The 23927-nt window shown below is 38.6% G+C and overlaps 1 protein-coding gene across 3 annotated transcripts in view; it reads right to left on the bottom strand.

Moving 5' to 3' along the window:
* kntc1 (kinetochore associated 1) overlaps positions 1–23927 on the bottom strand; it is a 51862-nt gene that overhangs the window by 15034 nt on the left and 12901 nt on the right. For all 3 annotated transcript variants that reach the window (XM_060883104.1, XM_060883106.1, XM_060883105.1), the window contains exons 22-47: positions 23649–23768; positions 22602–22745; positions 21833–21928; positions 19991–20094; positions 19761–19863; positions 19335–19469; positions 18649–18768; positions 18497–18569; positions 18311–18378; positions 17746–18065; positions 15823–15995; positions 15418–15515; positions 15184–15325; positions 14941–14997; positions 12401–12564; positions 11525–11629; positions 11083–11211; positions 10733–10849; positions 10490–10599; positions 9708–9942; positions 9514–9603; positions 8053–8221; positions 7638–7696; positions 6794–7010; positions 6619–6692; positions 5991–6201 (exon numbers count right to left, since the gene is read on the bottom strand). In XM_060883104.1, coding sequence (XP_060739087.1) covers positions 5991–6201; positions 6619–6692; positions 6794–7010; positions 7638–7696; positions 8053–8221; positions 9514–9603; positions 9708–9942; positions 10490–10599; positions 10733–10849; positions 11083–11211; positions 11525–11629; positions 12401–12564; positions 14941–14997; positions 15184–15325; positions 15418–15515; positions 15823–15995; positions 17746–18065; positions 18311–18378; positions 18497–18569; positions 18649–18768; positions 19335–19469; positions 19761–19863; positions 19991–20094; positions 21833–21928; positions 22602–22745; positions 23649–23768 — 3433 coding nt within the window. The remainder of the gene's footprint in view (positions 1–5990; positions 6202–6618; positions 6693–6793; positions 7011–7637; positions 7697–8052; positions 8222–9513; positions 9604–9707; positions 9943–10489; positions 10600–10732; positions 10850–11082; positions 11212–11524; positions 11630–12400; positions 12565–14940; positions 14998–15183; positions 15326–15417; positions 15516–15822; positions 15996–17745; positions 18066–18310; positions 18379–18496; positions 18570–18648; positions 18769–19334; positions 19470–19760; positions 19864–19990; positions 20095–21832; positions 21929–22601; positions 22746–23648; positions 23769–23927) is intronic.

The following is a 23927-nucleotide window of genomic DNA, read 5'->3' as shown; positions in this document are numbered from 1 at the left end:
ACACACACTCACGCAGACGAGGAACACACACACTTACACACACATTTACACACACACTCGCACACTCACACACACACACATTTACACACACACTCTCACACTCACACACATTTACACACACATTTACACACACACACTTACTCACAATCGAAAACATACTCACACTTGCACACACACTCTCACACACACAGACACACACAGACACACACAGACTCACACACACACACACACACAGACACACACACGCACTCACACACGCACTCACACAGACACACACACACACACACAGACACACAAAGACACTCACACACAGACAATCACACTCACACAGACACACACACTCACGCAGACGAGGAACACACACACTTACACACACATTTACACACACACTCGCACACTCACATACTCACACACACACTCACATACACACACATTTACACACACACACACACACACACACACACACTCACACAGACACTCTCTCACACACACACACTCACTTTATTGTCAAGTATGTTTTCACATACGAGGAACACACACACACACACTGACACACATACACACACAGACACACACTCACACTCACACACACACACAGACATGCACACACAGAGAGACACACACACACACACACGGGGTCAAGCCGATCAGATGCGCTCAGAACATGTCGCTGATGAAACATACCAAGTTTCCACACTCGCACACTCACATACTCACTCGCACACTCACATACTCACACACATACTCACATACACACACATTTTCACACACACACAGACACTCACACTCACACAGACACTCACACTCACACAGACACACACACTCACACACACTTTACACACACACTCGCACATTCACATACTCACACACACTCACATACACACACACATTTACACACACACACACTCTCTCACACACACACACTCACACACACTGACACACACACACACACACATACACACACATTTACACACACACACACTTACTCACAATCGAAAACATACTCACACTCGCACACTAACATACTCACACACACACATTCTCACACACACACAGACAAACACACACAGACACACACACACAGACACACACACACAGACACACACACACAGACACACACAGACACTCACACACACACACACACTCACAGACACACACTCACACAGACACTCACAGAGACACACTCACACACAGACACACACAGACACTCACACACACACACACACACAGACAATCACACTCACACAGACACACACACTCACGCAGACGAGGAACACACACACTTACACACACATTTACACACACACTCGCACACTCACATACTCACACACACACACATTTACACACACACTCTCTCTCACACACACACACACTAACACACACACACTCACACAGACACACACACACTTTATTGTCAAGTATGTTTTCACATACGAGGAACACACACACACACACACACACACAGACACACATACACACACAGACAGAGACACACACACACACACACACACACACGGGGTCAAGCCGATCAGATGCGCTCAGAACATGTCGCTGATGAAACATACCAAGTTTCCACACTCGCACACTCACATACTCACACACATACTCACATACACACACATTTACACACACACACACACACTCACAGACACACAGACATGCACACTCACACTCACACAGACACACTCACACTTTATTGCCAAGTATGTTTTCACATACGAGGAACACACACACTCATTCACACTCGCACACTTACTCACACTCGCACACTCACATACTCACTCGCACACTCACATACTCACACACACACACACACTCTCACACACACACACACACACAGTTACACACTCACTCACACACACTCGCACACACTCACACTTACACACACTTACACACACACTCAGACACACACTCACACTCACACCTACACACACTTACACACACACATTTTGAATTTTCACGTTAAGTTCAGTATTTTACCAATACAAATAAAGTTATGAAATTTGGCACACATGTAGAGGCCAGTCTTAGAAGTTACTGTAGCAACTTTGGTGTGTCTAGCTCAAACCGTCTAGCGCCACCAACAGTCCAAAAACCCAATTTTGTGCTGAATCGTAAGGCCTAGATGCAAAATTCTTGCAAAATCAGAATCAGAACCAGAATCAGAAAGGTCTTTATGAGGGGGACACACACACTTACACACACTCGCACACTCACATACTCACACACACACACTCTCACAGACACACACAGACACTCATACACACACACACTCACAGAGACACACTCACACTCACACACAGACACACACAGACACACTCAACACACACCCTCTCACACACACACACAGAAACTCACACAGACACACACATACACTTACACACACATTTACACACACACTCGCACACTCACACACACTCACATACACACACATTTATACACACACACACTCTCTCACACACACACACTCACACAGACACACACTTTATTGTCAAGTATGTTTTCACATACGAGGAACACACACACACACACTGACACACATACACACAGACACACACTCACACACAAACTCACACACACACACACACACACAGAGACACACACACACACACTCACACACACACGGGGTCAAGCCGATCAGATGCGCTCAGAACATGTCGCTGATGAAACATACCAAGTTTCCACACTCGCACACTCACATACTCACTCGCACACTCACATACTCACACACATACTCACACACATACTCACATACACACACACACACAGACACACACACAGACACACACACATGGACACTCACACAGACACACTCACACTTTATTGCCAAGTATGTTTTCACATACGAGGAACACACACACACACACACACTTACACACACACACTCATTCACACTCGCACACTTACTCACACTCGCACACTCACATACTCACTCGCACACTCACACTCACATACACACACTCACAGTTACACACTCACAGTTACACACTCACACTCGCACACACTCACACTTACACACACTCACACTCGCACACTTACTCACACTCACACTTACACACACACTCACACACACACTCAGACACACACTCACACCTACACACACTTACACACACACATTTTGAATTTTCACGTTAAGTTCAGTGTTTTACCAATACAAATAAAGTTATGAAATTTGGCACACATGTAGAGGCCAGTCTTAGAAGTTACTGTAGCAACTTTAGTGTGTCTAGCTCAAACCCTCTAGCGCCACCAACAGTCCAATAACCCAATTTTGTGCTGAATCGTAAGGCCTAGAGGCAAAATTCTTGCAAAATCAGAATCAGAACCAGAATCAGAAAGGTCTTTATGAGGGACACACACTTACACACACTCGCACACTCACATACTCACACACACACACTCTCACACACACACACATACACACAGACACACACAGACACTCACACACACACACACACTCACAGAGACACACTCACACACGCACTCACACTGACACACACACACACACTCAAACACACACACCCTCTCACACACACAGACACTCACACAGACGAGGAACACACACACTTACACACACATTTACACACACACTCGCACACTCACACACACTCACATACACACACATTTACACACACACACACACACTCACACACACACACTCACATACACTTACACACACATTTACACACACACACTTACTCACAATCGAAAACATACTCACACTCGCACACTCACATACTCTCACACACACACACACTCTCACACACACACAGACACACACAGACACTCACACACACTCACACAGACACACACACGCACTCACACACAGACACTCACACACACACAGACACTCACACCCTCTCACACACACACACAGACACACACAGACACTCACACACACACAGACACTCACACAGACACACACACTCACACAGACGAGGAACACACACACTTACACACACATTTACACACACACTCGCACACTCACATACTCACACACACATTTACACACACACTCTCTCACACACACACACTCTCTCACACACACACTCACACAGACACACACACACAGACACACACACACTCACACACACACACTTTATTGTCAAGTATGTTTTCACATACGAGGAACACACACACACACACTGACACACACATTGACACACATACACACACAAACACACAGACACACACACTCACACAGACACACTCACACACACACACAGACACACATAGATGCACACAAACACACACACACACAGAGACACACATACACACACTCACACACACACACGGGGTCAAGCCGATCATATGCGCTCAGAACATGTCGCTGATGAAACATACCAAGTTTCCACACTCGCACACTCACATACTCACTCGCACACTCACATACTCACACACACACACACACACACTCTCACACACACACACACACACACACTCTCACACACACACACAGACACACACACATGCACACTCACACTCATACAGACACACTCACACACACACTTTATTGCCAAGTATGTTTTCACATACGTGGAACACACACACACATTTACACAAACACACACACACACACTCGCACACTTACTCACACTCGCACACTCACATACACACACTCACAGTTACACATTCACTCACACTCGCACACACTCACACTCGCACACTTACTCACACTCACACTTACACACACACTCACACTTACACACACACTCACACACTTACACACACACTAACACACACTCACACTTACACACACACTCACACTTACACACACACACATTTTGAATTTTCATGTTAAGTTCAGTATTTTACCAATACAATGCCATATCGCTACGAAACTTGGTATGGTTCATCAGCGACATGTTCTGAGCGCATCTGATCGGCTTGACCCCGGTATCGCTGCTTGCAGCTATATTTATTATTCTTCCTCTTCCGCCATTGAAGTCAATGGCAGCCCATAGAACCGTACGTAGGAAAGTTATGAAATTTGGCACACATGTAGAGGCCAGTCTTAGAAGGTACTATAGCAACTTTGGTGTGTCTAGCTCAAACCCTCTAGCGCCACCAACAGTCCAAAAACCCAATTTTGTGCTGACTCGTAAGGCCTAGAGGCAAAATTCTTGCAACATCAGAATCAGAATCAGAAAGGTCTTTATTGCCAAGTATGTTTTCACATACGAGGAACACACACACTTACACACACATTTACACACACACTCACTCACACTTGCACACTTACTCACACTCGTACACTCACATACTCACTCGCACACACTCACATACACACACACTCACATACACACACTCACAGTTACACACTCACTCACACTCGCACACACTTACACACACACACTTACACACACACTTACACACAAACTCACACTTACACACACTCGCACACTTACTCACACTCGCACACTCACATACTCACACACTTACTCACATACAAACACCCTCACTGACTCACACACTCACACACACTCACTCACACTCACTCACACTTACACACACACACACACACACACTTACACAAACACTTACACACACTCACACTTACAGACACTCACACTTATACACACACTCACACTTACACACACATTCACTCACACACACTCACACTTACACAAACACTCACACCTACACAGACTTACACACACACATTTTGAATTTTCACGTTAAGTTCAGTATTTTACCAATGCAATGCCATATCGCTACGAAACTTGGTATGGTTCATCAGCGACATGTTCTGAGCGCATTTGATTGGCTTGACCCCGGTATCGCTGCTTGCAGCTATATTTAAGAATTATGTTTATATAACATCCCAGTCATCACCATGGGCAAAGAAAAACCATGACAATGCAATGACAACATTTTTTATATCTTAATTTTTGGTTAAGTTGTAAAAAAAAAATCATGATTGATTGAGTATTCATGCTTATGTAGTAATTACTGCTTATTTGAGTCTGCATGCTGAGATATGCTCTCACCAGGGTAGGTCTGTCCAGCGGGACTCTTCATGCGTTCCACCACTGAGCTGTGCTCAAACAGAGACACAATGAGACGTGCGGGCTGTCCTGTGAGCTTGAGTAGCTCGGGGCAGTCCAGCTGAAAAGCCATTAACGCATTCTCTGTGGCGGACCGCTGGTACTGCAGGAGCAGCTTTGAGGTGAACAGCTCTCCCCTTGTGCGTAGCTCCTCCTACACATATGCACACACACAAAGGGAAAATTGGATAGAACAAAATCTTTCAATTTTGTCAAAAAACCACCTCCCTGTAAAAGCAAAAGATGGCCACAAACAAAACAAAGCACCAGTATTCAGGATGACATGACTTAACATTACATATATGTTGCATATATGGCTTAACATTACATACATACATATATATATATATATACATATATATATATATATGTATATATATATATATATATATATATATATATGTATGTATGGCTTAACATTACATACATACATATATATATATATATATATATATATATATATATATATATATATATATATATATATATATATATATATATATATACACATACATACATATATAAAAATATATATAGAATTTATTGTAAGAATGGTATCATGGTAACAAACCTGTAAAGTATCAGACTTCAGCAATTTTTGTACAAGGTCCAAGCTAAATTTCAAAAATATGGTTTTCTCTGCACCTGTATGCAGCAGGAAGGGGGAAGTGTAAATGTAAGGAAGTTCATATGAATGATTTCAAAGCAAAGAACAAGTACATTAAACAGACATCTGCTGGACTGACCTGCAGGAAGTTCCTGAGAGATTTTGTGCATGGTAGCTGCAGCTAGTTCTGGGTTCTGAATGCAGAGAGCATGTTTAAATATGTTCTGCATTACAGTGTTTGTGTCTCTGCTGGAGCCGTAAGTCTGTTGGCGCTTTGTCTGGGCAAGCAGCAAAGGCATCAGCTTATTCTTGAACACATGGTTCACCGTCAGGATGTAAAGCTTGTCCAGGTTAACCTGAGTAAAAAAAGTCAATGAAAGGAAAGCACCTAATAAGGTCACAAAAATATACACTAAGCTGACAGTTTACTAGATACACCTACACTCATTTTATTATGTACACTAATATTGAATCATAGACTGAAGCATACACACTATCAGCGTCAGCACTGAACCAACAGTGGACAAACCATAAATTCATTATTAAGCCTACTGGGAAAGTAAAGTCTCCAGTTTGCTGTCAAAAAGTGAGCAAATCATTAGTCCAGAATTAGGCTATGAACTCTGGTGTTTTCTCTGCATATCAGACATAGGATTTGTAAGGAATAGCACACAACAGACCATGCTGTTACACAAAAATAAAGTATGCCATGGAGGTGTGATGCAGCAGGATTTGTTGATGTTCTAGACAAGGAGCTTGATTTTATGCCAATAAATAATGTCTGTGTTAGACATCCAATGCAGTATACAGTTTCAATGCCACTGAAACTATTTGTGAAAGCATGCAACGTCTTATTCCTATTATTCAAAGTACTACTAAGACAATATAATACAAGGATTTTTGGATTGTTGGAATAAAATATGACAATATGTTCAACCATAAACATGTTGGTTTTGTATTTGCCTCGAATGAATGTGTTTTACCTTCATAAGTTTAGATATGAGCAGTAGTGTGGGTAATGTCTCCTCATTCAGCTCCGGAGCTGGAAAAAAAAAACAGAAAATTGACAAAAACATAAGTAAATGTTCTGACATTACAAAGGTTCTTATTACAACAAATAAAGAAACAAGGCACAATAACTATTTATTTAAATACAAAAATGGGTACAAAACAATCTGTCACTAAGCCATAGTTAAATTATCAATGAATCATGTGTCCATAATTAGTAGATTACTAGAAATAAAGACAAAGTGTGGGCATTTTAACCTCTTTACTTTAAATTAGAACTACATACTGTGTTCCACATGACCCCACTGATATTTTAGGTACGGCACAGCGGTATATACGTTAACATTCAGACAACAGAGGACACACATTGTTCCTCAAAATAATACTCACAAATAATCTTCCAGAAGTAGAGGTTAGTCTGGAGGAGAAGATGGAAAGGCAAGCGAGTGTTGGCGAGAGGACTTGAATCCAGAGAGCTCTCCAGAAGGTACGTGCTCTCCACATCAGTGGGAGGAGAAGTCCGCTTGTGGGACTTCAGGTGCTGGAGCAATCCCATCATCTGTACAATTACAGAAAAATATTCACTGTCAAAAATAAGCTCAGATTTTAATTTATAATTGATTATCAGGGCTAAAATAAATGAGACCAACATCATACCAGGTATGTCCATAGAAAACTTTAGGTAACATTTCTATAATAATAAAAAAGAAAAACACCAGTACTACTTCCATTAAATGTTTTTAAGTGGTCCATGTGTCTGTGCATCTGTGATATTCGTTAGATATGCAATATCTCAAGATTAAATGGTTTAATGTTTATATGATTTATGTGGATTTATTAATACAACCTAGAGATGAACTGCTAAGATTTTGAAATTGATCCAAATAGAGTAGATGTCACAGCACAGTCTGTCTAATATAGTGCTTCTTCAATAGCTTCCTTCCTGTTCGAAGTACATTTTAAGGGTATTTTATGCATACAGATGCAAACAAAACGACCTAGATTTATTGGCACCAGGTTCCTGATTTATAAATTCAAAATTTATTGAACAATTTATTTAGAGTGGTAGATTATTGGTTACAGTGTTGGACTACTGATCAGAAGGTTGTGAATTCAAATTCTAGGAGCATCAAGCTGCCACTGCTGGGTTTCTAACCCTCAACTGCTCAGTTGTATAAATGAGATAAATGTTAGTTGCATCTGTCAAATACAGCAAATGTAAATTTAGTCTATAAATTTAGAATGAAATCAAAAATCAGTCATAGCCCCAGTTCTTCAATCAATTCTATGTAATTGTACTGTGACCAAAATGTCTTGTCAAAACATTTGTTAATAGCAAATAAGCTGCAGTAAATGACAAAAATTCAGGACCATTAAGACTTTGTTATTTAACCCTTAAAAAACTTAATACACATCTAAACTCCATCCATTTGCCTCAGTTCTCAATGAAATATTTACATATTTAAGTACACTTTCACTCTTAAGTGAGATAGCACAAACATTTCTACTGAAAGGATGTACACTGCACAATGTATATTTCAGTCATTTAAAGACTTCCCTTATATCAGCTGGAACCACGTGGGAAATTTGCAGTTGTCTTTGATGCAAACTGTGATTTTCAGGGGGAAGTTCAAATTAAATGATATTTTTCACAAAACTACGACAATCTCTCAATCAGTATATAATGCGATTGGCCAGCTCTAATTTCAAAACAGCTAAATGTTGTTCTTTGCTTTTCAATCGTAAACACTATCACCTACTTAAAGTTAACACCTCATATGATTATAGGTTATTTAAATTTACATTTAATTTCAGTTCATTCAATTGTAAAAAAGAAGAAAAAAAACGTACCTGGTTGAGCGGTAAAAGAGTGGTGCCTTCATCTGCAGTCTGAATGGTTTTTAGGACCTTCTCAATTCGCTCATAGTTGTATGGATTCAGCTGTAGCAAATCACAAAGTTTTGAGCACCTTGTCTCATCATCACACTAATCAGGTAAATCTGCATTTTGCAGCTTGTGACTTGTGTATTGTGAGCGAGTCTGACCTTTGTGAGTGCTGTGTGCAGACTGACGACCAGGTCTGCAGTGGCGCTCAGTTGGGGAACAATGCGTAGAACATAACCCAATACATCCTCATGCCCTGCATCTACACTCTCATCCACTTCATCCAGTCCTGAATACCCTGCTCTGACTTCACAGTGCTTATTATCTGCTTTCTCCTGCAGCAGTAGTGTGGTGATATAGAGATTCAGTGCAGAGTCAGTGTCCAGCCCATATGTTCTGCAAAATAGAAAGATCAAACTTTAAAAAAAAAATCTGATATGATAAAATTATAATCCTTGATTTATCTGGGATATGGAAGCTCAGAGATTTTAGTCCAAAAGGCTGATGACTAAAAGTTGCTAAGGTAGGCATGTAATTGAGGTGATCTTCAGTCCAGTGACAGTAGTGTTATTACCCCTGTTACTAAAATCAAACCATACTAAGTGTGTTAAAAGGATGACCAGTATAAATAGACTGTAAACAGGAATCCTGGGATGTGCACAAGAAAGTCTTCATGATTACTGCAGCAGTTTTACATCAGAAATCTCTCCAGTAAAAGTGATTCACTAAACCAAGTGTGAGTCCTTTAGTGTGTCTTTAAGGTACCTTTACAGTTATTTTGCTTAAGCCCAATTTTGGTTGTTTTAAACATGTTTTAGTAAAACCAAATCATGTTTTTGTCTAGAATTTAATATCTAACAAGTATTTCCACACTGACATCCCAAGCATTATGGTTGATGTGTCTACATGATCCAGAGAATATGATAAATGCAGCTTTACTCACTTGCAGTATTCTTGTAAGATCTTAGCAGTCATGTTTCTGTTCTTAACAAGTTCAGGAATCAGATTCCTCTTGCTCTCTGAACACTGTCTAAACACAGACTGAATGGAAACCTGACAAAAAAAATTAAACCAGCCACGGATTGATTTGAATTTTTTGAAGATGTATTTAAACAAAAGCAAAAAAGGACAACTGATGCATTATTTTAAAACAAAGAGACAAAACAAAGCAAGACAAAACACTTACCCCAATTTTTCCAAGCTTAATACCCCACTCTGCATCTGTGATGACAGAAAAGAAGTTCGCCTTCTCTTGTTGGTCATTATAAAGTGAGCAGAAATGGGCTCCGACAACAGCTACAGCCTGAAGAGGACAATTCAATCACAAACTAAAAACTTTGAAGGTTGCACATTTTCCATAGAATGTACATATTTGTCCAAACCCACAACATATTCAATGTTAAGGCAACATGCTGGAGTCCCAAAACAGTGGAACATATCTAGTCAACACATACATTCCCATCATACATTGCAGCAGATCTCAAATCAATGGGGTACCAGTGGGGTAACAGCTTGATAAAGGGTGAACTATCTTACCATGACCTTGTCATAGTTTTGCCAAGCGCTGTTAATTATTTTCCACAGAATGTCCAGAACATCAGACTTGCCCAGAACAGTGCAAAGGCCAATGGCCAAGTCACAGTCCACTACCCGCCAGTTCAGGACCTATAATACATAATACATTATGTTCACATTAAAAATGTTTACATTTCTAAAAGTGTCAACTTTCTCTAGTTAAAAAGGGATAACTCTTTTAGGCATTTAACACCCTTTGTTAATTAAGATTGTATTTACTGTTGAATTGTTTTGACAGTTTGTTCTTATTTGAGAAGTGAAAATTAATATTGTTTGAATATTCAGTATACTATTGCCTGAACATAAGCAATAAATAATTCTAGTTAAATCTGTTTTTGTCAAACAAACAAAAGTTTTAAGACAAACCTTTATGTCCCATTTCAAGGATGCTCAGGATGCTCACCTTATGTAATAAAGACACCACAACCATGTTGATGGAAGAGAGAGCGGTCTTCTCAATCGCATCCAGAGTCTGCTTATCTCGAACTAACCGGCTGTTGATATGCAACTGATGAAAACATAAAGCAGGACTGCATGACCAAAACCTTAATACATAGACTTTAAAATTAATACTTTTAACAATAAGAGTCTGAACTACTGCTATTTTACACTCCTAAAATGAAGCTTTTTCAGTGAACAAAACTAAAGTTTAGACAAAACTAAAGAGATGGCTGTTGACTTCAGGAGAGCACAGATCAACAACTCCCTGCTGAACATCAAGAACACAAAATTCCTTGGTGTTCATCTGGCGGAGAACCTCACCTGGTCACTCAACACCAGCTCCATCAGTAGTTCCATCTAGTTCCTACAAAGACTAAGGAAAGCCCATCTCCCTCACCCCATCCTGACCACATCTTACAGAGGGAACATCGAGAGCATCCTGAGCAGCTGCATAACTGATGGTGAACACAGCTAAGATGATCATCAGCACCTCTCTTCCCTCCATCACGGATATTCATAACACATGCTGCATCCGCAAAGCCAACAGCATTGTGGATGACCCCATTAGTTTAGTCCCTCAAGCCATCAGACTCAGAACTGAACTATACTGTGTGAACACTGGGCTGTACAAATCAATCACTCACTCAATTGTTGTTTTTGCACAACACATTGTTTTTGCACTGGTCAGTATTATGTAGCTTTATGTTGTTTTATGTAACACCATAGTGCTGGAGAAACCTGAAGTTTTTATTTCAGTGTGTACTGCGTCAGCTATACATAGATTAAAAACATAAAAAGCTTCTTGACTTGACTTGAATTCAATTTAGAAAGGTCTAACCTTCATGCTCAAACTGAGGTCCATGTTGTTGGAAACAAAGTGCTGTAAAATGCTGCCGTATGACTCCAGTAGCAGCTTTAGGGCCAATTCTAACTGACTGCACTCCTGTAGACTCTGCAGCATGGTGGCCATGGGACCCAGCAACGGACGAACATAGTCAATGTCTGTAAAACATTAAATCGGTAAATAGCCAAATATTTAAAATTCTTCTTTTTGAAATCCAGTGATTGTGAAATAGTCATGAAAGCATTCAAATGTATTTGTTTAAATATTCTTAATTCCAAACTCTTGTAAAAGAAAACAGCCCAGGATTAGTCCCAGTCTTGTGCTCTCACTAGAGTTTAGGAACCAGGATCATTATGTTGAATAATATATTGATGGGTATTGTTAGTATAAAGCATAGGTCACTAACAGGCGGACCGCGGTCCGGGTCCGGACCCAGAAGCTGTCCAATCCGGACCCGCACCTACAGCCAAAACAAAAGGTTTAAAGAGTTTTAAAACTTGACGGGGCGCTTCCATTTTAACCGGTGCATCTTTTGCAATCTTTACGGTAGTGGTAGTGGAAATGCACAGACCAATTGCATCCGAGTTAAGCCATCCAACGTGATACCGCTCAACCAATCAAGTCTGTGCATTCCTGAAGTAAACCCTGCGACTCAACAGTGCAAGACAGATGAGAGAGAATTAGAGTAAAGTTACACTTGAAAGATACATGTAGAAAACAAAGGGAGAGAAACAGACGAGTGAGACGGAGAAAGGGAGAGAAACAAACGAGTGAGACGGAGAAAGGGAGAGAAACAGACGAGTGAGATGGAGAAAGGGAGAGAAACAGACGAGTGAGACGGAGAAAGGGAGAGAAACAGACGAGTGAGACGGAGAAAGGGAGAGAAACAGACAAGTGAGACGGAGAAAGGGAGAGAAACAGACGAGTGAGACGGAGAAAGGGAGAATAAAGAACAAATGGCGCTCTCCCCAAAAAGAAAAGTGGACGGCGAAAATAGAGCATTTACTCCAGAATAGACAAACTGATTTCTGTTCACACTTCCCACTGGAAGCACTAAACCAGTGTGTCTCATATGTTCAGAAACACCATTATGAGACAAAACATTAAGGTTTTGAACAAACATATCCACTTAAATCTGAAGACAGCGTCCCTGAGACAGCTTTCCCAGGTCTGAGGAAAGTAGCCCTATACATCCTGACTATGTTTGGCTCTACATACAACTGCGAGGCAGCTTTCTCTACAATGAACATAATCAAAACTAAATATTCCAGGGTCACTAATGAGCACCTTCACATGTGTATGAGAATGGCCCTGACTCCATTCAAGCCCAGGTTTAACATCCTGCCAAGCCAAGCTAGAGCTCAGTTCTCTCATTGAGATATAAAAGGGAAAGTTAAGCACTTTATTTAAACATACACAAATTTCACATGTTATTTATTTTCTCATATTTTGAAATGTAGCCCTACTTTTATTTATTTAATGAGAGAACGTTATACATATCTACAATCATACATATGTTCAGTTCTATGTTACGTGACAAATATTGTGAAAAAGTTTTTGAATTGTACTGAATTTATTTGATTTGACAGTCAGGTATTGATTGCTTGCAGATGTTGATACAACTACTAGGCTACTTAAATATATATCACACTAACTAGTTAGACATTAACATCCGGACCTTTGCTTCAAGAAATTTTCTCTTACTGGACCTCTTTAAATTTTAGTTGAATACCTCTGGTATAAAGTATAAATCAGACTACAGTAGATATTTAAAAAACTGTTACTGCTGAAACGTTACTGTCAAGCACAAGCTTTAGTGAATGACCAAACCTTGTTACTGCCGAGAACAAATCTGTTTAACTGAAAAGTAAGTAAATCTTGCTTAGTGGGGGCAGCATGAATGGCTTCTATTGGCATGGATAGGAAATATGCTGAAGGAAAAATCACTGGCTCTCTTCTGGCGTTTGGGGAATTTATTGATCCGTAGTGCCATTGATTGTGTCTACTTCTCCAGTTTAGAGTAAGGATCAGTGCAGAAAACACAAAGCAATTCTGACTGATTTTCTTCATCCTATGATGAAACATTTTTGTCCTGATGGGTTTGGTCTGTCCCCAAACCCATCAGGTCTGTTTGGTCCTCCTTCCCCATGTACAAAACACAATGGTGATCTAAATCAGATGCTGTGGATTTCACACTCATCAAATCTCACTAAATTGGACACCTACAGGAGATTTAGCAGTGATGTGTTAGACAGTGCTCTTCACCAACTATCTTTTGTGAGAATGGTGTTTATCATCCCAGTACAATTCTTATAGAATCTGTGCCAAGGTTTGTGGTTGCTCAACTCTTGCTATTACAGGTTATAGTGTTAACTTTTCAATCATCTTAGATAAGCATATGATGAATAAACACCTGAAAAGACAGACAACTTCAGTTTTATTAATGAATATCTCAAAAGTTTAAGTTAGGATTTGGGAGAGTAACAACAACAGGACAGACATTACCATTAAAACACAAGTTAAATGTAAATTACCTTCCTGAAGAGCACAATATGACAAGCACAAGCAATCCAGGGGATAAAATGTTGAATCTAGAAAGCAACAAATATAGAAATGTAAAGCAATTTGATTATCTGAGACGTCACCTCGGGACAATTGTCAGTAACCCACTTCAAAATACAACACAGAGACAATAGTTCAGCCTGTAAACAATAATCCACAATGTTTTACTACTGATATCAGCATATTGGCTTAATACAATGGCACAGTGCAGGTACCTGCAAGTGGCAGAAGACTGGTAGTGATCTTATACTGTACTGGGAGCACTGAGACCGGGTCCAGCACAATGCCATCCTCATTAAACACGTCCTGAACACTGGTCTCTGTGTAGGCGTCTTCCTCACTATTCAGTACAGCATCCTGTAGGTAGAGAACAAAATAAAGGGCATGCTAAACAACATAGTAACGTACAGAAATAAAACAGAAACACATGCTAAAAGCAAAAACTGTACCTTTACAACAAAGCCGTAGTCATCAATCTGACACTGACGGTACACATCATCAGCATCTCTGGTGCTTTTACACAATTTAACACAGTCAAGAAGCAGATCTACAGAAGAATAAAACAAAAATTCTGATGATGACGACTATCAGATGTCTCTAAAGAAGTAAAGACTTTCAAAAAGGAGGGAAAAATGTAAAACATTTGAGTTCTAAATGGCTAGTGTTTATAGTGTGTGTATTTAATGCGTGTATACATTTAATTCAGAAATAAAGATATATTCATACACCAAATTTAGTAATGGTAGATTGGTGAAAAAAAAAAAGACATCACTACTTGGACATTCAAACCCTGATTAACCCCTAAATAAAGTATTTCTACTTGATTACATTATAAAATAAAGGTAAAGGTGTACCAGCATGGCAGATGGTGATGGCCTGACAGGCCAGTTTGTGGATGAGAGCTGGAAGATTTACTCTTTCTGGCAGCACCATGGGGACATTGTCCTCCAGCATCTGACAGAGACGCCGTGCCGTGCTGAACAGCACTCGGCCTGTGCTCGAGTTAGGATGGTGCTGGTAGAGCTCGCTGAAAAGGAGGGAAAAAAGGTACTATTTATTAAATGGGCTGGTTCTTATTCTTCCAGGTCTCCTAAGTTAAGGGTGAATGAACATGTTGATGACAATATATTTATATAAAACATGACTACAGTTTCAAAAAAATTCCATGGTACATTTATTACTCAAAAGGATTTATGTACACAGGTTACAATCCATTAGCTCTTAAGTTAAGTTTATGTTCATTCTAGCACAGAGAATTAAGCCAAATTAAGAGCACTACAGCCTTGTCCTTCAGCTATGTTTGTGCTTCATAGATCAGTTTAGCAGTTCATATGTTGTACGTGTTTTTTCACTGAAACTGAACCAGATACTGTCTCAAACCCTCTCAGATTGTATGTTTCGGTCCCACCCCAATTGTGATTAATGTGTTCTCCAATGAACAAATGAACTGCATTGTGATAGAACAAACACCAGGGTTTCATTCAAACTAACTAAATGCTCTACAGTGGTGTGAAAAAGTGTTGGCCCCTTTCTGATTTATTATTATTTGTCACACTTTAATGTTTCATATCATCAAACAAATGTAAATAGTAAAAGATAACACAAGTAAACACAACATGCAGGCTTTAAAACATAACTTAACTGTGGTTTAATAACTTAACCCGAGTTTAATTTCTCTAGCCACACCCAGGCTTGATTACGGCCACACCTGTTCTCAATCAAGAAATCACTTAAATAAGACCTGACTGACAAAGTGAAGTAGACCAAAAGATCCTCAAAAGCTACACATTATGCTGAGATCCAAAGAAATTCAGGAACAAATGAAAAAGAACTGAGATCTATAAGTCTGGAAAAGGCTATAAAGCCATTTCTAAAGCTTTTTGACTCCAGTGAACCAAAGTGAGATCCATTATCTACAAATGGCAAAAACACGGAACAGTGGTGAACCTTCTCAGGAGTGGCCAGCCAGCCAAAATTACCCCAAGGGCTCAGCGGCGACTCATCCAAAATGTCACAAAAGACCCCACAACAACATCTAAAGAACTGCAGGCTTCACTTGCCTCAGTTAAAGGCAGTGTTGATGACTCCACCATAAGAAAGAGGGTGGGCAAAAATGGATTGCATGGCAGAGTTCCAAGACAAAAAACGCTGCTGAGCAAAAAGAACATAAAGGCTCATCTCAGATTTGCCAGAAAACATCTTCGTGACCTCAAGCTGAAGCGAGCTTGTGTTCTGCAGCAGGATAATAATCCAAAACACACCAGGCAAGTCCACCTTTGAATGGCTGAAGAAAAACAAAATGAAAACTTTGGAGTGGCCTAGTCAAAGTCCTGAACTGAATCCTATTAAGATGCTGCGGCATGACCTTAAAAAGGCGGTTCGTGCTCGAAAACCCTCCGATGTGGCTGAATTTCAACAATTCTGCAAAGATGAATGGACCAAAATTCCCCAACACTGCTGTAACAGACTCACTGCAAGTTATCGCAAACACTTGATTGCAGTTCTTGCTGCTAAGGGTGGCCCAACCAGTTTAGGAAGCAAACACTTTCACACAGGGCTGTAGGTTTGGATAATAATAAAGACCATAATAATAAAAACTTTCATCTAAAAACTGCATGTTGTGTTTACTTGTTATCTTTGACTAATATTTAAATTTGTTTGATGATCTGAAACATTAAAGTGAGACAAACTTGCAAAAAAAAAAAAATTAGGAAGGAGCCAACACTTTTTCACACCACTGTATATCTGAGAGCACATGTAGTGTCATCTGTAAGTACCTAAGGATTTTAAGGGCTTTCTCTACATTCCCAGCTTCTAAAGCTCGATCAGCCAGGTCTGCCCACAGCTCCTGCTCGGTCCTCTCCAGGTGTCTGGCCAGACGATGAAGTCCAGCCTCAGTGGACAGTGTTCTGGTTTTGCCATCAGGGTCATTAGTCTTGTTGTCTGGCTCTTTAGCATGAGCCTTGTCCAGGTGTTTCTTCTTCGAATGACGCCATGCTCGTGTGTTCTCATACGCAGTGATGAGCTGCTGGTTGAACTGCCTCCTCACTGTTGGATCATCATACTCCTCAGGGGTCAGGAAGATGTCAAAATCCTCCTGGGGCACATACATTAGGAAAAGATATTATTCAACTCGCATTTAACAGATTGAAACATTTTATTTATATTTTTATATATATATATAAAAAAATCCTCCTGGGGCACATACATTAGGAAAAGATATTATTCAACTCGCATTTAACAGATTAAAACATTTTTATTTATATTTATATATATATATATATATATATATATATATATATATATATATATATATATATATATATATATATTATTATGTACCTGCAAGTGAGCAATGGCTGTGAACATTTTCAAGTTATTCTCACACCCCATTCTCTTTAGGGCATCATCTGAGAGAATGGGAAAAAAAACACCTGCCTTTAACATATTAATGTGCATCAAAGAATTTCTCTACTGGTACTTAAAATAATATATGAGAGAGACCCATGTGCTGGACAAAACCATCACCTCTCTGAATGCCCTGCAGATACTTCAGTGCCTCTACCATCGTCTGGGCGACTTGCATCTGTTGTTTTTTAAGCTTCAAAACAAAAGCAGCTTTAAGCAAATTGCAAATTATGAATCATTTGAACAAAAAATAACTACAAGACAGTACATACAATCTCAGTTAACTGCTCCTTGTTTTGCAGTTGGAGTCTCGCCCAGCTGATAAGTCGCTCGATTACGAGTTCTGCCTCAGCAGCTGGGAGCTTTTTCAGCTCTGCTATACACCCATCACTCTGCAAACACAAAAAGACATACAAATTATAAAATCATCCTGATATATATACACAACAATTATTCCCCAGAAATCAATAGTGTGCAATTGTGAAGTGTACTGACGCCAAATGTTTTTTGTTCTAGAACCCTTAGTGTCCACCATGCTGGGTATCAGTCACTAATTATTGTATTATATTTAGCTGCATGATATCATCAATTTGGCTAAATTTAAATTATTTCCATCACCTCTAAACCGTGAACCTGTGTTTCAGAAAGCATTAACACATCTAAGACACATCTCTTGGCACTTTTAAATCTCTGCTTAAAACTTTTAATTTGACTAATTGTAATTTTACATAGTGCTTATTTTATTGTCTATTTTTGTTGCTTTAATTTTAATCTTTATATTATGTGTGTAATTTTGTTGCTTTTATTTTGCTTTTGTAAAGCGCTTTGAGATGTTCTTTTAAAGGCGCTATAGAAAATAAAGGTTATTATTACTATAAGATGATTCTAAGCATTATAACTGGGTAAAAACGATACAAAAAAATCCAAACAAAGCCAGCTGGGGTGCTGACAAACATACATCATTCTTTTCCAAAAGCTGAATGCAGTAGATGTAGTAGATTTCAGATGAGCTGAGCTTATAGGTTTCGACGAGTTTAAGAGAATCTTCCAGTGAAGTAACCAGGTCCTGTTTCAGAATATGTCTTACAAGCATCTGCTCAAACACAAAAAAAAAACCCACACAAATACACATTTTAAGTACAAGCAGTGACTACTGATATCATTGGTTGAGGATACAGCACTTGTCCATCACATGGATTGTACCAGGCTATTAATGTTAAAATGAATATTCTGTGTAAAATATTTAGTTAAAAAAATTTGAATTTGTCTGTAGAGTCATGTTTGTAAGATGACCAGTTTGGTTCACACAGACATACACTCTCCTCACACACAGACAGACACAGACACAGATGCACACACACGCTGGGGCGAAACAAAGACTAACCATCGTCTCTCTGGAGTTAGAGAGGGTCAAGTTGCGAATTCCGTAACATCGTAGAAGTTTCTTCATCTCCATTAAACGATAGCTCTCTTTTAAAAGCTCCCGTCTGGAACAGTATACAGATATAAATGCAACAGCAGTAGGTTCCACATGTTAAAAAAAAAAATCATTTCTGCAATTAATGCTATATTCTCAGCTTCCAAATGAGTTCATAAGGATTTTGTGTTAAATACTTGGGGTGATCTTTTTCCAGATGTTGCTGAACAAACTTCTCGATTGCATCATTCCAGGGAACCACAGCTTTGTACATGATCTCGAGGACGGCGTCCATCAGCAGCTGAAACACACAGAATGACACAGTGTGTATAATTAGCATCATTCAAGCTAATTCACGAACATTCATCTTTTACCATTTATACCACAATACTGTTATGTTGGGTGTTTATGCATAAGAGTCAGTATAAATAAATGAAGACAGTTTAAAAAAAAAATAATAATAATGAAAAAAATTATTATTTAATGATTGGAAAAATAATAAACATAATTTTATCATTGTTTAATGATAGTTTCTTTTAATTAATTTCTGTCCATAACCTTGAGGCAAAAGTGACCACATTTACAAGTTAACCTTCCTATTTTCCTTGGGTCGATCTGACCCTGCTGGAAGGTTTAATGAAAGTTTAATGTGTCATAACTTGGGTTTTCTTCCACATATTTGCCTGAAATTTACCAGGATTGTTCCAAATTATGAACTTTGCAAGTAAAAATAATTTTGTCTATTTTCATTGAACTATGTGTTCAGACCACTATATACTTTGCATTTTGGATCCTCCAGGGTCAGTTGGACCCGGCCACATTTAGTGGGGCAATAGGTCACACTTTTACCCTTTTCAGTGCAATGAACATACATACAGACACAAAAAATGCACACATAAAATGTCCACTAACACACGCACCCAAAACACACACACACACCCCCACACAGTTCAAACACTGTTCAAAGCATTGGGCATTGCATTTCAGTTGGCTTCTAGACAACACAAAGGCTACACATTTGTAAACGTTTCACACACACACGCACGCACGCACACACACACACACACATGTTCATATTTCTATAAAGAAGTTCAAAAATAAAATACATGTGTTTTGCAAATCATATTTGTTTCCTCTCTTATTTATAAATTTAGTTGCATCAGTCAGCTTTAGCCTGGAGATATGCTGAGTAATGTTTGACATTTATCAGTCAGTGGTTATCCAAAATAATATTTAATAAATTCCGCTTATTTTACTCAAAAACATGGAATAATTTCATAAGGTTTATCATTCATAAATTAAGTATAATAAAAAACATAAGAAGTTTTATTCGTGTGAAATTATGCCATGTTTTTGAGTCGGGGGTGTGTGTGCGTGTGTGTGTGTGTGTGTGTAGCCTGTTGTTGGTTGATCAGATGACATCAGGTGGGCAAAATAGATATTACACACAGAATGGTGATCATTGTAGAATTTTTGATTTATAAGCATTCAAGTCAATTTGGCCTGGAAAAAAACAGGTTTTATTATTTACGGACATTAAAAATGGTCAAAATGGTTTCAAAACAATCTCCTGCCTTTGAAATATACCAGCCTGTAATTGTGCATCAACTTTTGTGCCTCTACAGTGAAAATAATTCAAACTTTTTTTTTACTAAAAAATTAGTCATTTTTCTATATAAATGAGGTTTATTATACCAAATATATATTTTTTGCAAAATATATGTTAATATGTTGGAAACAAGTTAGACTAAAAAGGTGGAAAAAAAAAGGCTATCATATATACTTCATTTTTTATAAGCAGTCAAAACAGACAAGGTCAAGTTGACTTGGTGCTCCTAATTTGCATAGGAGGAAAATAGGAGGGTTAAATAATAAATCACCATATAGCTAGATTGACCATCCTATTTTTACTTCAGCTAGGCTTCAGATTTTTAAAAAGGGGCAATTTTACAGCTACCAATCTGTTGCATTAGATAATAAAATTTTCTATGATTATTATACAAGGCTTTCAGTTTATGATCAAGTAGAGCTACGCTTACATTAGTGTCGGTCATACAGTGAACCAGAGCCACCGCTTTGGCCTCCCACTCAGTGAACAGAGATGTGATCTGAGAGCTGCAGCAATCCAGCAAGTCCTGAAAGCAGCATAAACAAACAGCCCTAAACAAACAGCTCTAACAAACAGATCTTATCTATCCTAGACTAGCTTTAACCTATCACCATCCATGTGCACCGTCATTAAAAACAGACATTAATAACTCTTAAATACAAGGAGTATAAAGGAAGAACACTTGTTTATTTTTTATAGCACAACACTGGTGATTTTGATTGCCACATCTCTGAAAGTGTTGTTGCCTTTAAGCTAAATATATTATCATTTATAAAGTTCAAAACTGCTTATTTACAGCATTTTGTAAGATGAAGGATGCTCTACATAATCTCACATTAATGATAACAAATAATATCCAAAGTTTTTAAAAGATCAGTGGTCTATACACTATTGTGTAAAACAATCCAGTACTACAAAGAATCTACATAGTATTCCAACAATATTACTATATACCTATTACTACAACTACATACAAATGATTACACTCCTTTTTTTCATCAAGAAAATCCATCTTTCGACCTTCTAAAATGAGCTAAAAGGTTACAATAGCTAATAACTAATGATCAAACAAACAAGCTAAACGCCAAATCAAAGCATCACAGGGTTAAAGAAGAGCAAAACCACAAATCAGAACATATCTGCCATTAGCTCGAGAATTAATAAGAAGAAAGTGGAAGAAGCAAAGAGAATAAAAGAACCTTAATGTAGTCTAATAGGATATGATTGATGTCCAGTCTGTGCTCCAGAGCGTAAGGTCTCACACTGCTCTCCACCACACCTGCAATCAGCTCCGGTGCAAGTACTTTATCCAGCATTAAAAACGCCATGCTACGGGTGCTTCCCTACAACATGAACACCAGCACAGACACACAAGTAATGTGTGCACAGAAATGCAAAAACTTGTTTGTGAAATGTAGGGTAAAAAATAAAAGAGTTTATATAAAGACTTAGGATCTCAATGCAGATATTTAGGCACATACTTTCATAACTCAGGAACTCAGGAATTAGTCCAAAAATATGCTCTTAATGCATTCATGTTACGGTTTTTGGAGTTTCTACTATGTGAAATTAAGAAACTGACAAAGCAGTTAGATGCCACTGAGGGCTCTTTCATTTTTGACCACATCACATTTATCCTAGAATTCATAGACAAATGTCCTGAATATTAATTATAGATTGGACAGGCAATATTGTATATTAAGGTTCCATTTGCTAATAATATTTATTTATTGTATTATTGTATAAGAATATTTGCTTAACTGATAAAATTTCACTTGCACTGACTAATGCTTTTTAAATTCCTGTCTAAAAATAAATTACAGCATGTTAATTTTTCTGATGACACATTTATCTAAAATAAAAAAAAACCCTTTGCCCCTTTTTTTAACATTCAAGATAGTGGTTGTAAAGATACAACAACAAGATACAACAATAGTTGTATTCCTGATTTGTTCACGTTAACTAATGTTTTATAATGTTAGTTAAGGAAACATCGTAGCACATTATACTTGAGTGAAGGTCCGAGGTGATTTCAGACCTTGGCTTAATGCTGTTAACTTTTATATCATTTATTCATATAATGCTGCTGGGATTTTAACTCATGGCCCTCTGAGACTCTACGGCATGCCATAGTAAGAACACCAACTGATGACACTGTTGTACAACATCTGGAGGCTATAGAATCGCTGCATGACTGAATGTAGCTTAAGTTTCTGAGTGATAGTCTGTTTCCATTGCTCACATACCATCTCAAAGTCAGACAGTGAGAGATGGCACTTGTATTTGGTGTAGAGATCACAGAGCTGCCGTAGATTTGACACCAAGGACTTGAGATTCTCCACTTCCTCTGTGTTACAGTCTTCAACCTACATATAAAGAACAAATTCCAACTCAGCACATACACTTAATAATAATTAATAATAAAAAAGAAAAATAATAATAATAATAATAATAATAATAATAATAAGTCAGGGTTCCTACAGGTTTCCTCAAGTTAAATTCAAATCTTTCTAAGACCTTTTTAA

Source organism: Tachysurus vachellii, chromosome 12 (assembly GCF_030014155.1).
Source record: "Tachysurus vachellii isolate PV-2020 chromosome 12, HZAU_Pvac_v1, whole genome shotgun sequence".
NCBI lineage: Eukaryota > Metazoa > Chordata > Actinopteri > Siluriformes > Bagridae > Tachysurus > Tachysurus vachellii.
Note: the sequence above shows the minus strand (reverse complement) of the source record. Positions and strands in the feature narration are given on the sequence as shown.